This window comes from Tachypleus tridentatus, chromosome 10 (assembly GCF_004210375.1).
Source record: "Tachypleus tridentatus isolate NWPU-2018 chromosome 10, ASM421037v1, whole genome shotgun sequence".
NCBI lineage: Eukaryota > Metazoa > Arthropoda > Merostomata > Xiphosura > Limulidae > Tachypleus > Tachypleus tridentatus.
This window is the reverse complement of record NC_134834.1, coordinates 10775814-10794157: the sequence shown is the minus strand read 5'-3', so window position 1 is coordinate 10794157 and position 18344 is coordinate 10775814. Positions and strand designations below refer to the sequence as shown.

Genomic DNA, 18344 nt, shown 5'->3' with positions numbered 1-18344 from the left:
TCCTTAAAGAAAAGCTTGTTACCGGTTTTTTTATCAAGTGTTAGTTAAAGAAAAAAATGAAGATGTAGGTTTTTTAATATTGGATTTATTTTTACATTTGCGCAAATTTCTAAATGGGAATTTGGGATTTATATAAATTATTCTTTCAGATTTTGACGCGGATATTTGTTAAATAAATAAAATATCTTAACATATGCAACATAAATTTTCTGTTTCTTCTCGTTTCCATGATACCTGTCGGTTTGCTTTAATCAGATTAATCAAATTAACTTGATAGGTGGCGGAATTTCACATGCGCATTACAGAGTTTCGTCGAAAACGTAACAGCTGTACTTCGTTAAAATTAGTTTTATCTTTTTTTCGCATTATATTCATTACCAATACCTGTAAAATAAAAATACGTTTATTTTTCTGTAAATATATGTTTTTTAAACGACTGTCATTCGTTTGTATAAATATTTCGATATCGTTGTTGTACACGACTGTGATAAATAATTTAAATTTAAAATACTATTAGTATTACTATCTAGAAATCGTTAGTTGTACTGCGGCCTAGGAGTTATTTGTTTTATCGAGAGACTGTGCTTAACTATTTTGAGTAATTATTTGTAAGTGCACACTGTTATTCGATAATGCACGTCTAATGGCTAATCGTGCTTTATTCGTAATAGTGTGCAAAGTACGATTGCCAAACGTAGATCTGTAACTAAGATAATCGACTGTTTTAACTAGTGTTATTAACACTTGTTACGTATGTTAGCGAAAACGTCACGTAGATGGTACAGATGATTTCTTCATGGTTATCAACGTATGGTAGAATCACGCGTTTCAGAGTTTTTGCGTTTTAAGTAATAACGTCATAATTGGTGAATATTTTTAGTAAAAGCTATCAATAACAGGTACAAAATACGATTCCTTTTTTTTCTGTCATTTTAATCCAGCAAAGTTAGAGGGGCAAAGTGATGTAAGTTGTGATAAAAAATATGAATAACCAAGAACAAAATACCGTAAAGAAGGATACGTTAGACGATGCTCCATGGTGGCTCAAATATTTTACACGATTTTTGGGCTCGGTTAGTTCACTTGGTAAGATGGATGTATATATATTTTCATAATATTTGTCAAGTTATTTAAAAAAAATTAATAGTGTACACAGTGTATAAATAATTTTGTGTTTTGCTATATGTTGTACATTTTTTTCCCATATATACATAATTTATACGTCGTTCAAATTATACGTAGAATTATATTAGCCACTCCGTAGACTGAGAATGTAATGTACACAGTCTGTAAGAAAATAATAACGTATGGTTTAGAGTTTAGTACGTCGGACATTTTGTTTTTAATTATAAATATATACGTATGCCCAATATTCAGCAATATTAAATGATATATTGTACACCTTGTTAAAAATCATATACAGTGCATTTTACTGAAATTATATCACATATACTGCACAACATCTTGATGTCATACCGACCTTTTTGATGAAACTGAAAATAAATTGCGTTAATTTTCAAACTATTACAGAAGTTTATTATACAGTACAATATACGATAATAGCCATTAAAAACCTCCATGTAGCATACACGTTAAAATATGCTACTGGATGGAATACAAATTGGATAACTGTAGTGTATCGTATATGAGTTATAAGTGAGTAGTTTCTCACATCTTCAGATGAAATAAACCTGCTAGTTTCTTAATATTGTATCCAAACATTTTTTTAAAAAATCTACTTTCAAAAACTTTGATATTCTACACTATGAAATTCAAATACTTGGTTTCAGCTTGTCATAAAGAATGCTACTTGGTGGTTAGGGCTCTTGACTCGCTATAAGACGGCATGGGGGTTACAATATAACAATCGATCCCACTTTTTGTTTTCAAGAGTTGATTTTGGGTGGTGTTGACTAGCTAACTTCCCTCTAGCCTATCACTTCTAAATTACGAAAGGCTAACACAGATAGTCCTAGAGTAGCTCTTTGTGAAATTCAAAATCAAATCCCATCATAAAGACAATAATTGTTCATAGGTTTGTAGAGATAGATATTTTTCCTTTGCTTACTTATTTTACTTTTAGTAGCTATGAAACGTATTACCTTCCTGCTGTACAGCTGAGAAAATAATGTTTAATTTGTTCAAGGTTTTTGTACAGCCATGTATACTGCTGTTGTCTTGTAATTTTTTTAAAATTAAATAAATGTTTAATTTAAATAACTACTAACCATTGTTCAGTGCATTTGAGGCTTGTTACTGAGATGCTTATATTTTTAGGGAATACAGGCTGTCAAATGACTGTTTATAGAAATGAACTACTGTTAAGAATATGTAAATATTCATTGCTAAGCTGCCTACGTTTTTTGCCCTCCCAGTAGCATGGTGTTATGTCTGCAGACGTACAGTGCTAGAACCCAGGTTTAGATACCCATGTTGGACAGAACACAGGTAGCTCAGCGTGTAGCTTTGTGCTTATTAACTTCAAACAGAATTGTCTCTTGCTACGTTTTTAAGTTGCGTCTTCAGACGAACATCTGTGGGAATGTAGATTAACAATTTATTAATTGGATTTGTGAGTTTTTCAGTTTCTGAGTTTAATTCAGATAATACAAGATCTCATCACTGAAAGTTGTAGCCTCTAATAACACATTTCAAATAATATTAATTGGTCACACACCACCTAAGTGGCTGTAACATTCACAGAACAGGTGTTAGGCCTATCCCTTTGTATGACTGTTACAAAGTTGGAACAGTTTTAACCAGTTGGTTTGTTCTTAATAAATATGAGCAAAACAAAAAAAATCTATGGTTATTTAAGACTGTTTCTAAAACTATGGTACCTGCTTGATAAGTGTATATTTTGATGCAGTATTTATCTGAAAAGAGTTAAAAGTGTTGTGTAATTTTTTATTGTTTAGTTAGTATGAACTGAGAATTATTGTGTAAATTGTGATTACTGAGTTTGTTATACAAACTTTACAGTATTGTTATATTTTAAATGTTTGCTAGATGGAACTATTAATAAAGAATCTAGTAATTGTGATGAATATCAAGTGATAAGCTTATACGTATAGAAATATATAGAAATAGAGATTAGTTATTTCAGTGAATTATTTGTTGAAAAGTTGAGTAGGAGGTTCCAGTTCTGTAAGTTAATTCTTAAGTTATTCAACATTTCTTATCAATCAAAGAAATTTCTTTTAAAATCAATTAGTATATAGGCCTAAAGTAGTTTGAAGTTTATATCGTAAAAAGTTTGTAACCTTAGGCCTACAGTTTGCATCAAAGTGAACATAGTCTCTGATGTAATTTTATTGAATAAATAAATTAATTTGTTACCATTGCATGGTCTTAACTGTGAACTATTTTCACCAAATAATTCAAAAGAACTTGCCCAATGATAGAACATGTTACAACAGTATCATAAATGATTTAGACGTAGTAATAACTAGGCTTCCGCTAGCCATTAGCCACATTACTATTGGCAAAAAGAAACAACCTGTGGCTAAAAAAATCTAGTTTTGTTTTCGCTACAGTGGCGAAAGATGATAATTTTTCGGTCTTGGATGGTTTTCCTTTATTTATTCTGCTCAAGTTTCTTCAGTCTTAACAGCTTTCATGGTTTTTATCGCCATCCATGCTGTTAATGATGACAAATGATCAGAGGCGCTCCCCAGCGAGTTGAAGAGACAAGAAATGTCTTTTAAAAACTACCACTGACTGTAATATATATTTTCTTTATATATGTATTTTTATGATTTCAGGGATATGACAACTAACAAATTAAATTTTTAAAAAATTATTACTCAGCTGTGCTAATGATTTCTTTTATTTTCATTTCTTATGCTACATGTTTGATTCTGCCAGTGGTAAACAAACAGTAATCAGAGAAAACCTGACTTTCATCAAACCAACATATGGTCTGTACAAAAGTGGAAATCCCAAGTTTCATTTGACATGTGTTTGAATTTAAATCATGACAACTCCTAGATCAGATAAAAAGATGTCTAAACAGTTAGATATATAAATTTTTTTTCAAAAGAAGATCGAAGCAAGAACATTAACTGATGGTGGGAAATCCACTTCCAAAAGAAAAGACAGCTCTGAAGAAACTGAAACTTGCAGCAGTGATCAGACTGTCGGTGTGAAAAAAATGTATACCCGAGATTTTCACAGAGTTGTTAAGGAAACTTGGTTTTCACAGTTTCCTTGGCTGGAACATGTTTCCCAACAAAATACATTTCATTGCAAATTATGCAGGGACAACAAGAAGACAAATATTTATGTTACCACTGGGAAAACTGCTACTAAGCCTAAAAAAAAGATGACTTAGTGAAACATGCACGGTCAGAAGATCATTGCAGTGCAGTAGCATCACAAGTTTTGAAGAAGGACAATGCAACTGCTGCTGTGAATATGTATGTGGGGTGTAAGGGTGGCATTCAGGCATAGGTGGTGAAATTACTTGTACAAACAAAGGAAGCCATCCCAACTGTGAAGTTTCATTCCCTCCTTTCACTACAAGTATTCAGTGTAAGAATATTCATTCTAGTATTAATAAGATACTTTCTGTTTTCTACAGTATTTTCTTAAAACAAAAGGCAATTTGATTTTCTAAAAGTGAAGCATTTTGAAAATATCTATCAAAAATTAAGTAGCTAGCCAACTCTTCCGAATATCTTTTATTTACTTAAATTACTTTAATTGGTGGTTTTATTTCAAAACACAAGTTTTTATATATTTTTTAACAGAGAGTGACCTCTCTAAAGAAACTACAGACTCAGTCACAAAGTGGAACAGAGAGCTTCACATACACCCACAGCCAGTTTCTGGATGATATGTACAGTGCCCTAAATCATGTAGTTCACGATGAAATACAGGCAGACTTTCGGGCTTTGCCTTTCCCATTTTTTGCTCTTGAAGCAGATGAAGCAACTGATGCAGGAAACACCTCTATACTGATAATTTATATCAGGTATCGTTCATCATTAGGTGAGGTTACAAGTCGGTTCCTTGCTGTGAGTGAGCTGACCAACACTGGGGCTGATTCTATCTACAATACAATGTGCTCAGTCATGGCACATCGAGGATTGTTTGATGTTGACTTGACTGGACTTGCAACTGATTGTGCAAATGTCATGGTGGGAATAAAAACAGGTGTTGCTACAAAATTTAAGGAGAAATGCCTCTGGATAATAACAAGCCATTGTTTGCACAGCAAACCAGGTGCATACCTTGTGAAGTACATTTCAGTTTTGAACCAGTTTGCAAAAAGCCTGAAATATTCTACCAAGTTGTGTCGGGTTCTGGAAGAGACCAAAGCATTGCATGGAGAGAAAAGCAACAAAACCAAGCAAGTGTTATTCACATGATGGCTCTCTTTTAATGATTCCGTCCAAGCACTAGTCAACTGTATTGCATCTGTGATAAGCTGCCTGCAGGTTTTAGCAATGGAATGTGGTACTCCAGGCCGAGCCTTGCTACATGGTCTAGTCCAGCAAATGTCATGTTACAGCTTTGTCATGATGACACATGACACTGTCAGCATTCTTGGACTTTTGTGAAGATTTCAGTTGCTGGTACACATCCCTGGTCCTTATACACAGACTACACTGAAGGAACTCCCACAAGCTCCTGATGCCAGTGGTTACACTTCTTACAGAGGCCATGACATCAAAGATATTGATAAACAATGTGAAAGTACAGATCAGCTGCTGAGACATTTGTTGAAGAGGTGGTCACAAGACTACAAGTGGCATTCCCAGACACTAACATCATGCCAATTTTTTCAATATTTAGCCCATGTCACAGCAAAGCAGTATCTGATGAGGATGATCTGAAGAAACTCATCCAGCACTTCTCTCCTTTCATCAATGCGGATGAGGCACTGACTGGATGGCTCTTACTAAGGAACATAATGGAACAGGATGCTCACAAAAACAGAAACATGAAGAGCTTCTACAAGGAATACATCCACCAGACTTTTCCAAATCTGTCTCAGCTTGCAGGAATTGGATTAATAATTCCAGTTACGTCTGTTGGCTGTGAGTGGGGGAATTAGCAGGTACAACAGCATCAAAACAGATGCCAGGAGCAGTCTGTCTGTGGCCAAGACAGAAATGTTACTGAACTTATCCATGGAGTCCAAACCTTTAGATCATTTTAACTTTGATTCTGCATTCAGATATTGGGTCACTCATAAAGACAGATGTGGGTACCATTCCCTGTTGAAGAAATGTGCTTCGGAACCTCAGATGTCAACTTCTACCACATCTTCTGTTGAGAATGATTTGGCTGAAGAGCTGCCATTGGATTTATATACTTACTAGTCATGCTACCGTATTCTAGTTTTAAGTCACTGTTTTGTTTCTGTGTTATTTTGAGAAATGTATCTTTATTTTCCTCTTTATCATGTTTATTTTGTTCTTTTGGTGGGGAAGATTGCTGGAGAATAAAAAAATAAAACTTAATGTCTTGTAGATTTTCACATAATTACAACAATTTGTTACTGGATGGAATTGATGCATATTAAAAGTCACACACTACACAGTTTTTGGCGACCTAAAATTGTGGCTAAACAACTGTCACTGTGGCTAAAAGAAAATTACTTTGTTTAGCCACAGTGGTTAAGAGAGTTATTTTTCTAGTGGAAGCCCAGAATATGTTTCAAATTGTTTGCTACAGTATTCCACAGCATACAGTTAATAACATAAAATGGATGTTAATAAAGTGAAAAAAACAGACTTGATAAATTGAAAGATCAAACCAAATTTAGAGATTACATATTTTTAGTAACCAGAAAAACGTTAATATTTTTAAACAAGTTTGAAGAACCCTCCATTGTATTACTAAATCCAAAATACTGTCCTCATGCAAAGGAATTTGTAGATTAGGTTTCATCTTCCTTTCTCCACTCTTGTCAGTGATAGTTACAACAACAAATATTATTTGATTTAAACATACAGTCATTTACTTAGCACTACTAAACCTAAACATCTTTAGGTTCTGTTGGAATAGCTAAGCTAAGACTAAATTAGACCTCTGCATGAGGTTCTCTTCACTGAATTCACATATTGTGAAAAAAGGAAACTTAAGTGAATAATATTCAGTCTGTGGGATACTAGTGAATAATTCATTGCTGTATTGTGTCACATTCTTGGTGAAATGTAAAGAGACACATTTAAACCAGACAGATTGGATTACCTTGTTGTATTAGGCCTAATGTATTTATTTATTTATTTTTTGTCTTCCAAACTGTATTGCAGAGCTGTGAATTCTGTGCAACTAGTCTGTTGCAGCAGAAATAGTGAATCAAGGAACATAATAGGTTTCTGCATAATCTTTTCAGAATTTTTACCAACAAACACAATGAAAATGGTGCCAGGTTGATTTCAAGATAATAGCTATGGTCACTGCTAGTAGTTTTAAAATTAACCAAATCACAAAGTACACAAATCAGAAAATGAGATGTCCTAGTAATGTGTAAGGTTCTAAATATTTTAAGTACACAAATCAGAAAATGAGATGTCCTAGTAATGTGTAAGGTTCTAAATATTTTAAGTACATAAATCAGAAAATGAGATGTCCTAGTAATGTGTAAGGTTCTAAATATTTTAAGTACATAAATCAGAAAATGAAATGTCCTAGTAATGTGTAAGGTTCTAAATATTTTAAGTACACAAATCAGAAAATGAGATGTCCTAGTAATGTGTAAGGTTCTAAATATTTTAAGTACACAATCAGAAAATGAGATGTCCTAGTAATGTGCAAGGTTCTAAATATTTTAAGTACATAAATCAGAAAATGAAATGTCCTAGTAATGTGTAAGGTTCTAAATATTTTAAGTACATAAATCAGAAAATGAGATGTCCTAGTAATGTGTAAGGTTCTAAATATTTTAAGTACATAAATCAGAAAATGAGATGTCCTAGTAATGTGTAAGGTTTTAAATTTGCAAATATTTTTAAAATGTTTACTTATTTCTATTTTACTATTTATTTTCTTGTCTTACAGTGGCCATAGGAACTGGTGCTTGGGCATGTGTTACCATTACCCCTCGATGTCTCATGGCAGGAATATTACAAATGTAAGTCTGTGGCAATCTCTGGTTTGCATTTAAAAAATTACCACACTTGTTGTAAAGTCTGGTGTGTATTTTTTTTCTTTGTGGTACTGCTATGCATTTTGGACAAATGATTTTTAGTTTTAAATTCTCTATTATTTAAAAAAGTTTTTAAATTTCATAAGTATTAAAAGTATTGTTCTTTTGTTTATTTACATTATCTTTTGTATCTAAAACTTCAGAGTTGTTCATCTGTTTACATCTGAGAAAGTTTCTATGTGCATATCTTATGTCAAAGAAATTTTCTTTATAATAAGCACTCAGTTGTGATTCCAAAGTTTCAGGTTTGAACAGTTAAAAATGACATTTAAATATATACAATTTCAAAGATATAAGTATGAGGTAAGAACAGTTGAATTAAAAATATTTTCAGCAGACCATAATAAGAGAGTTTTCTTACCTACCCTTAATCATAGGTTGCTGGGTGTTACGGTGGCACTGATTGAAGCACCGTGCTTTTGTGCTTTTCTGGACTTTGCTCAAATTCCACACAATTACTTTGAGAAGAAACCATATTGGCATAAGGCATTGCTATATGTTATGTAAGTCTTTTGAATTGTGATTTGAATGTGTCATTTAAGACAGAGAATCAACTTTCACATTGTACATTTATTTTTCAGAAGAAAGTATTTCATGCTGCACATACAAATTGTGTACTATTTGTTGTCAGATATTGTTTCTGGTGGTTAATTTGAATTTCTTATATATTAAAAGTGCATCCTGTCTAATTGCAATAGAACTGTCCTGGTTTCCCTCTTGTGGTGAAAAATTTTTTGTTTGTTCTTCCTTTAAGTTACTGACTCATTTTATTTTCTCCTGTTAGTTTGTCGTCGCTCATTGTAATAATTTGTACCAATCTCTCTACCTTCTTTGGATCGGGGCTGATTTTTGTTACTGGTAGCTTGTACGGAATTATGTCATTGGGGAAAAAGTAAGTTCTTTTTTTTACCTCAGGTTTCTGTTTTGTTATTAAACTCTATTTTTGATACCTTATAGTTTTTAACATTTACTAATAGTAAGGTTATATTCAGAAACTACTTCCAGTTGTAACATTTGTTTAAATCAGATGTTCTATGTGAAAACTTTAATTGTAATGAGTTCTTAGAAAACACAGTAACAGTTATTTACTAGAATTAGTTTCTTGGTTTATCAAAACTATAGGTTTAATAATGTAACGTAACTACTGGTTTTTAAGAGAGAGACCCAAAACTCGAACGCTTTTGAATAATTCACTGTTCTTTTCCAGGAGAATAAAGGGTTACAGTAAACGAATATGGTGAAATATATGGGCATGGATGTCACGTAAACCAGGTGTTCAGAATGAGTTGGCTTTGAGAACTAGCCAATCATAAACTATAGTTATTGGCGTTAGATTTCGTTTGTGCCAAAAATCTTTGATAATAGTTATAAGAAATGTTAACCAGTCTTTATATAGATAAAATTAAAAATAAGATTTGAATAACAAGATGGTGGGAAACAGAGAAAACAATGATGTGGTGCAACATACAGTATCAAAGTAATACTATTAATGTGAAAGGTGTTTAACTGTGAATTTAGTTTTGAAAATCGTTTTAGAGACATGAAAGTCAACAATCTTGTGTTTGAGGTTGATGCCATTTGGCATAATGGTATTTAACGGTGCTATCCAGTAAGATTCTTTAACTTCCCTGTTTCTGTTAGATGTAAAGTTTGTCATCAGTTTGATGTTGTCGGTGGTGTCCACGAACGTTAAAGTGTTTTTGTGACTGGAAATTCTTTGTCTTGATTGCTGATTTGTGGTTATTAAAATTTTTCTCTGTAGTTATTTGGGTTTGATATACATATTGTAATTTTGGCACTGTGTTAAGTTAATAACATTTTTAGTAGAGCAGGTTATGGGTTTAGTTATTTTAAATTGCTTTTGGCTGTCTTTATCAGAAAATTTGTTTTCTGCATGAACTGACAGTTTTGGCATCTCTTGTTATTGTGAGGGTGACTTCCACCTGGTGCCAGCTTGAAACTGACTTTAGCATGAATTAAGTGTGAATACAAAGTTTGATTTTTCTTGAAAGAAACAATGTAAACTTTTCTAAAAATGGATTTCAGTGAATAATTACGTTGGAGGACATATATAACTGTTGTTTTTTTTATTATTATCCAGGGTAAGTTTTTTAGTTTTGGATAATAAAGTTGTGTTCGGTAATTGTTTCAAGACAGATTCATGTGATGTGTTGTTAGTTGCTCAAGTTGTTGGGTGACAGTATTTTGTTAATAACCACTTTCATTCAGTCCATTTCAAAGAACTAATGTGACTGTCATAGTTCTTACTGTCACAGCAAAGAACTAATGTGACTGTCATAGTTCTTACTGTCACAGTATATCTTCAAGTGTTTGATTGATTGTGATTTTGTGTTTGGAGGGTGACAGTTGTGATTCTGTAAGAATTGCTGTTTATCTGCTGGTTTTTTGGTACAAATTAGTGTGTAGTATACAATCTTTTAGTGTTAGGTTTACATCTAAGAAACTTGTTTGGGAAGTGGAATATTATAGAATAAGTTTAATATAACTGTGGTAGGTGTTAGTACATCTGTAAAAGGACAGTGGTGAATCTTCGTCTCCTACCCAAATGAAAAAAACAACAACTTGTCATTGATGTAGTGTTTCCAAAATGCTTGTTTATCTGTGTAACTTTCCAACAGCCTCGCCTCTAAGTCTGCCTTAAAAACTTTAGCATATCTTGGTGTCCACAGTTTTACTTTTTGTTTGAATATAGAACTAATTACTAAATTCGAAACCATTAAGTGTAACTACTAGTTCAGCTAAGTCTGTAATAATTTAAGTGTTTGTCTAGTTTTAGCAGAGAAGATTCTAAGGCTTTTAAACCCTCTTTGTGGGAAATGTTTGAGTAGAGGGAAGAAACATCCATAGCACAGAGAATAGTGTTTCTTCTTGTTGTTCATGTTGGAGATCGTGTTCAGAAAACATGTTGCATCTTTAATGTACAACATCAAATGTGGGGGGATATTTTTGTTGTGGTGGTCAACATAAGCAGGCAAGTTTACAGTAGGCATACAGCATTTAAAAATAAAGGATAACCAGGATTATTGTATTTGTGGTAATGTGAAAGTTATCTGGTACTAGCTGTTTAGGTAAAAGAAACTGTAATGTTTTATGACTGATGTTTTCTGTAAACTACATAACATATCTTCCATGATTTTAACAGTTGTGGTGCAGGGTCCAGATCTACCTTTTTAACAGTAGTTTGTTCATTAAGTTATTGGTAAGGTTTGTCAATGTAGTCTGACTTATGACAGTGGCACCGCCTTTATCAGTATGCTTAATAATAATTTTATTTTCCTGTTTAAACAAAATTAGAGAAATATGTTCACTGTATGAGAGATTGTTTTATACTTTTGAGTTGGAGTTAATGGCTTGAATTGGTTCATTTCCAACTGTAGTAACAGAACCCTCAAGATGTGATTCCCTTTTAATTGAGGGTGACCAGAAGGATTTTTTCTTTAAACTTGGTTGCTTTGTGTCATAAAACACCAAACCAACCAACTCTGAGTCCAAATTATTTCTTTCAATGGTTTGATTGTGAGAAAAACTCTTGAACCCAACCCATAATGGAAGGGTTAATACAGGATGTTTCTTGTCAACACTTCAAAGCAACGTTCATAATATGGGAATATAAAGAAATTACAAGTAAGTTTTTGCTACAGTTATGGGCCAATGTAGCATCTTAAGTTTCTTCCTGTCTTCCTAATAATCAATGCTTAAAAACAAACTAAGAGACCTGACCATTGGAGTTCTTTCTGCAACTAGGCCTAAAAACAAAAGGATCATCAGCTTGCTTGAATTTCAATTGTTACATAGCGTGTAATTTAAAAGGTAAATTGTCTCAGCAAATAATGCTGGAGCGTTTACTTATCCAAGTATTATTTGTAATGATTTACACAAGACTGTTGTATTAGACTGGTAAATGTGAGGCAGAAACAGGTTTTCTAGTAAAAAACTGTTGAATATAAATTGTCTACTGTAAAGACGTTTCAACATACAGTAAACAGTTTGCACATTGTTTTGAGATGTGAATAACAATGCATCATCATCTCTCTGCAGGGCTAGCAAAGAGGAGATGATGGCAAAGTCATCAAGCACGTTTAACCTTATTCAAACTAATGAAGAGCAAAGAGATGTGGAGGCTGGACCCGAAACTCAAGAAAGATCTTAAGTTATTATTTGTGTAAATAGTTCACTTTAGTGGCAGCGAATATCTTATTGAAATAATTTATTAATAGTAAGAGGCTATGAGTTTTGTACACGGCGAGTTGTGAGTATATATTAAGCAGTACAATTTAACTCTTACATTGTTAAATTTGTAAGAAATTTTGATCTGTTGATTGATAGCTTTATCAGTTTGAAGTTGGCCGATGGTTCACCATAGTGTGGTTTCTTTTACCATAATATCACTTCTTATTACTATTATTGTAAGGTTTGAGTGTTATAAAGATATAGGCTTTGAGGTATCTACAGTTTGTAGAGAATGCTTTCTTTTCTCTTCTGATGTCCTGACTGTAGGTTTACCTAATATTGTTGAACTGTTTAGTTTTCCTGCACTTTATATGTTAAAAATGTTTTGAACCTCTTGTAAAAACACTGCTCTAATAACAACACAAATAGTTCAACTGTTGTGTTTACTTTTAGTCATTGCTTTGGTGTTAACACATAAAGGAATGAAAACAAACTATTAGTACATTAAAAACTAGCATGATTTAATTATAATATAAGTATAGGATAAACCAATATTTGAAATAAAGGTGTCTTTTGTCATCAAGATAGTTTTGGATAAATTTGATCACATACTAAAGTTGGTTATACTTCATATTCAAAAAACTAAGTATCTATTTTCATATGCTTTATTTTTTTGATACTTGCTTTGTATACTGGTGGTCTGATATTCAAATTATTTTCTTTTTGTGCATTGCATACATTCCAGTAACCCTGTTGTTTGACATTTTCAGTGCTGTTATTGTGTTTTCAGGTCACTTATTGTGATTACAGTTAAATGTTCTCTTCAGTGACAGTGTGCAAACATTTATAGGGTTATTACTCAAAAAGTGTTACCAGATATCCAGATCTTCCCGAAAACAGTTTCTACTGAATATACAAATATGTTTGATAAGCTCTTCTAAACAGGGCTTAATTTTTAACTGAAAACAAGTTTTATTGGTGATACGTAACGTTTGCTTAGCAGTTTCTTGTTTATTCAGCAGTAACTTCTTTTGTAATGGAAACTTTGCAAGCATAATTTTTTTAATATATACACAAAAGCTTTGAGATTGCTGACAGCCAAAATTAAGCCTTGTTTCGAAAGACAGAACCGGTATGTAAGTCAAGGTGGAAGTTTCGATGGGACATTAGTATAAATAGTTTCATGCAAGAGTAAAGTTTTTCATAGGATGTTGTTTCTCCACTAAGCAGAAGAACATGAAACCTGGCTTCGTTTCTAAAGTTAGCTGACGACATTAAGCACATGGTCCTCTCACTAACGTTTAATCATCTGTGTGATAATTCATGTAGAAGAATCCATATAATATTGAAAAGATGTTTTAAGAGTAGCAGTCAAGATACTTGTCCATTTTGTTTTTTAATACTTTCAAAGTAATAAAATAATTACATTTATATAGTGAACTTTTGATTTGTTTACAAAATCTTATATAAAACATTTTAAGTATTTAACTTCTGGTATTAGTGTATCTATCTGTGTAACACAATCTTTCAGTTGATGTATCTGAAATTAAAAAACTGCATATAATGCAGAGATTTGAGTGTTTTATTGTATTTAAGTTTTGAAATTTACATGGATGTATGAAACATAGGACTTACGAAAGTTTATAAATTCACATAATAGAGTAAATAGCAATTTTGAAAAATAAGTCATTTCATAAACTTAAGTACATTAGCTAAAACAAAAACAAGCCTAAGGAAACTTGTGCTACATGAAACATGCATGTTTTAGATGTTAAAGTTTACGTGTCAAGTTACAAACAATGAGACTTCTCTTCTGACAGTCCTTATTGACCAAACAATACTGTAGAGACACCAGAGACTAGTCTTTTAACAGTTATTTATTGGTCTTCGGTTACATTATAACACATGAATATTAGAAGAGACTGTTAGTACATGCTAAAAAATACAAAGTTGACAATGAGTTTCATTTCCTAGCAAATTAACGAGTGAAAAACACATTCCAAAAAGTTATAACACAGATTTTTCTAAAGTTACAATTAATCCAAATACAGTTAGTGTGTGATGTTTTCCACCTCAATAATATTGTTTAGTGATCTGCTAACAAAGAATAAAGCTACTTCAAAAAACAGCAGTTTGTGTATTATTACAATTACTTTCCTGCTGACCTTGGTTTGAACCTGTATAATTTTTAGTTCATTGATACTACTAGCACTGTTTCATAAGTGTTGTACAAACACGTAATGTCAGTATCGTGCACGAGAGAATCTAAGTAAAAATATTAGCTTTCATAAGCCCAAATTTTCACATAAATATCACAGCTTTCTTCCAGAAGTAGAACAAAAAACATAAACCTGTAATGTAAATACACAGTGATATAAATCTAAAGATCATACAGACTGAAACACAAAATTCAGTTGACTGTTTTTGTCAGTTTACTGTTAACTTATTAACAATAAGTTGGTATAACTGTGGAATTTCTTGATCAGTAATATACAGCTGTCTTAAACAATTTACTAAAACAAGTTGTATAAATCAAACTTTTCAACTTAAATGAATTTTGCATGTGGGAAAATGTGGCCATTACACACATAGTACTGCTGGAGTTATTGTAAAATATCAACTGAAAAAAAATATTTTTGTATTCTATATATAAAAGAAAGAAATTGGGGAAGTAAAGTCCTTTATAGTATGCTTTTATCTATTCGTTTCAACTATACCAAAAAACAGGTGACCAATTAATCCAGAACGTGGTAATTACATAATTAAAAACATGCATAATTATGTGTAAGTAACTACCCATTAAATATCACTTTTCAGAAACACTAATTACTGTTTAAAAACTGTAGTAAAGAAATGTATATTATTCAGATATGAAGCGAATTATAAATTAGTCTAATGTACTTTATTACACTGTGCACTCCAGTTGAAATGGGAGGATGTATTGTGCATATTTGAAAATGTCAATAGAAAATACAAATTTGTTTATCTGGTTGAATCTTTTTCTATTGTACGAACGAAAGGTAGTGTCAAAAAATAACTTTCAATCACATTTTAAACTAATTACTATGGTTAAACTGGGAGAGAGGGCATTATAGTTTAAACTGTACAATTTGTTTTAAATTTATATCTCTGAAAGTGAAGGAAGAACAGAAAACAAAAATATCCTAAAGAAAAATAACATTCATTTTATTGAAAAACACAATTATAAAAATGTGTAATAAGTGATTAACCTTGTGTGTTGACACTTCTTACATATGACTTTCGAATCATTTTAGAAAGTGTTCATGATTTGGGGGCAAGTCGCTACAACTGAATTTTGAAACTGTTTGATTTTTTAAACAAACATATTTATAAATATGTTGGTCTGCTTATCATAAGAGCAAAACTGAAAAACTCCATTCAGTTGCTACCTGCCAAAAAAGAAATGCGTGTTAAGGTACCTTGATGTAAAAATCAAAACTGAAATCTACTGTGAAGTCACTACCTGTCAAAGAAGAACTAGCTTATATTGAAATACTTTGATATAGAAATCAAAACTGAAACCATCAGATAGTTGCTCCCTATCAAAGAAGTAATGAAATACATTAAAGTACTTTGATACATAAAAATGGTTTGTTTTCAATTACTTTAATGTTAGTGTGAACATTCAGTGGATAAGATGATGGCGTTTCTCAAAGATTTTGTGTGTGTATGAAAATATTAATACTAAGGCTTGAGCTAAATCAGATAAAGGAAAGACTGCACTGAGAACAGTAAATCCAAACATCTGACTAAATTCAGTTTATTACAAAAAAAAAACAAGCTGAAACTAAAAAAATAAATAAAAATTCTCACTGATTGACAGAATCACATGGTACATGCTATAGCATAGGAAATAGAATGTACCCTAGGTTTTGGAGGTGACTGAAGAAGTAGGACCCACACTGTGGTGGGGATACACCGTCTATCAGTCTTAACCTCCATTCACCAGTTTCACATAAAATATAAAGAAATAAAATAATACAAATAGGAGAGAAAGATGCAAGCACTCAAGCCCATATCTATATCACCCTTCACTCAGTTGTGGGTTGGTAACTGCTCTTCAAAGTAGAGAAAAATAAAAATGAGGTACTTTGTTAATGACATAATATTGCAAGTACATATTTGTTTTTCAATACCTTTTGTATTTTGAGTTTAAAAAAAAACATTTAAAAATAAGTTTGGTCTTCAAACTTTCATTAAAAATGACATTATTTAATTTACAAATTTAAAATAAAACTAATTCTAATAAATAATGCTCATCAAATACTTTTAACACAATTATATCCTTCCCAACAATGACACACAAGTTTTTTAAGTGTTATCATTATGAGAAAGTGCCACTTATCAAAATGAACACTATTAACATTTTTTGAAAAACCTTAAAAATTGACAACATCGATTACGAGGGCTGTTCAAAAAATACACGGACCGTTTCAATGCGCAGCTCCAGTTGGTTCAGGGGAATCCACTAGGTTCGCACAGATCAGCTGATTACGGCGCCATTTCCCGATTGCAGATATCTTCATTTGTGTATTAGCTACGCTGTTTTAAGTGAAGTGCGATTTTCTCGTTTGGCGGATTTCAGAATGAATGACCTGAAGGAGCAACGACTTGCTGTGAAATTCTGTGTTAAACTTGGAAAATCTGCGACTGAAACTTTTGCTATGCTTAACACGGCTTACGGTGATGTTGCTATAAAGCATACGGCATGTTTCAAGTGGCATGAACGTTTTAAGGATGGTCGACAGTCCATTGAAGATGATGAGCGTCCTGGACGTCCTTCCACGTCAACTGACGACCCACAAGTCGACAAAATCAACACCCTGGTGCGGGCAAATCGACGTCTGACTGTCAGGGAGCTTGCTGAATAGTGTGGGATATCAGTTGGATCTTGTTACGAGATTTTGACCGAAAAATTGAAGATGCACCGCGTTGCTGCGAAATTTGTGCCTCAGAACTCGTGAGTTTTTGGCCAAACACTCGATCACTGTTCTTCCCCACCCCCCTACTCACCTGACCTTGCTCATTGCGATTTTTTCTTGTTCCCAAACTCAAAAGACCCTTAAAAGGAAGAAGATTTAAGACGATTCCCGAGATTAAGGCAAATGCGACGAAGGAGCTGGAGGACATTACAAAAGAAGCGTACCAGAACTGTTTCAACAAGTGGAAACACCGTTGGGATAAGTGTGTGCGTTGGGGAAGAGAGTACTTTGAAGGGGTCCCAGACCTGTAACTTCTAAATAAAGTACATTTTGTTTTATGACGTCGGTCCGCATATTTTTTTGAACAACCCTCATATAACTTGTGGCATTTAAACTTAAGTGAAATACAACTTCACACAAGATATAAATGTGACCAAAGAACACAGGTCAACCAACCAGCTGTAGTGATACTCGTCCAAAGAATGCAAGTCTGTCAATACCCTTGTTAATGATAGTTGTCCACATAAAAATACAACTGCGATCAGTTACTGAAGTAACTTTATAATGTGACGTTAATACTTTTGTCAAAAGTTAGGTAATATAACATTAGATTTTTAATAGAAGTAATAAAATTATTTATGTTTCTGTGCAGACAAAAACAGTTCAACTTGCTACCTTCTGTCAGTTATACACCTGCATTACCACTATTTTGTTCTTTAACTCTTAAGTTTCAGTTTATAGATCTTAAACACTAATAAAGTACCTCAACTATGTGTCGGGTATTGTTTATTTTCTTGGACTAACTATTGAGACCAATTACCGAAACACAGCTATACCAGCACCAAAGCCTTAGTTTCATTTCTTACTGACTAATGACATGTACTGGGGTTACATAGAAAGTATAACAAAATGATAAAACCGATTAATTAATTTATTAATGTATGGTTGAAAACATGAATATCACAGCTGTTTCTCAGGTCACATAAGACAAAGAAACATGTCAGGATATAATATTACTTTTTGTTAAGTAGAAATTATTATCAAGATAT

General features: G+C 32.6%; 1 protein-coding gene across 1 annotated transcript; it reads left to right on the top strand.

Annotated features, from left to right (window-relative positions):
• The first annotated feature begins 290 nt into the window (after positions 1-290).
• Positions 291-13922, top strand: LOC143228742 (calcium channel flower-like). Its single transcript, XM_076460042.1, has 5 exons — positions 291-1086; positions 8014-8086; positions 8539-8664; positions 8946-9053; positions 12221-13922. The coding sequence occupies exons 1-5, from the start codon at positions 984-986 to the stop codon at positions 12330-12332; spliced, it is 522 nt and encodes a 173-aa protein (XP_076316157.1). The 5' UTR covers positions 291-983; the 3' UTR covers positions 12333-13922.
• Positions 13923-18344: the final 4422 nt, after the last annotated feature.

Bases quoted from the DNA above. Each gene is read 5' to 3' on its own strand.
- LOC143228742 (XM_076460042.1), top strand. From the start codon at position 984: ATGAATAACCAAGAACAAAATACCGTAAAGAAGGATACGTTAGACGAT. The intron at 8,087-8,538 runs GTAAGTCTGTGG...CCTTAATCATAG, and splicing joins ATGGCAGGAATATTACAAAT to GTTGCTGGGTGTTACGGTGG. The intron at 9,054-12,220 runs GTAAGTTCTTTT...ATCTCTCTGCAG, and splicing joins ATTATGTCATTGGGGAAAAA to GGCTAGCAAAGAGGAGATGA.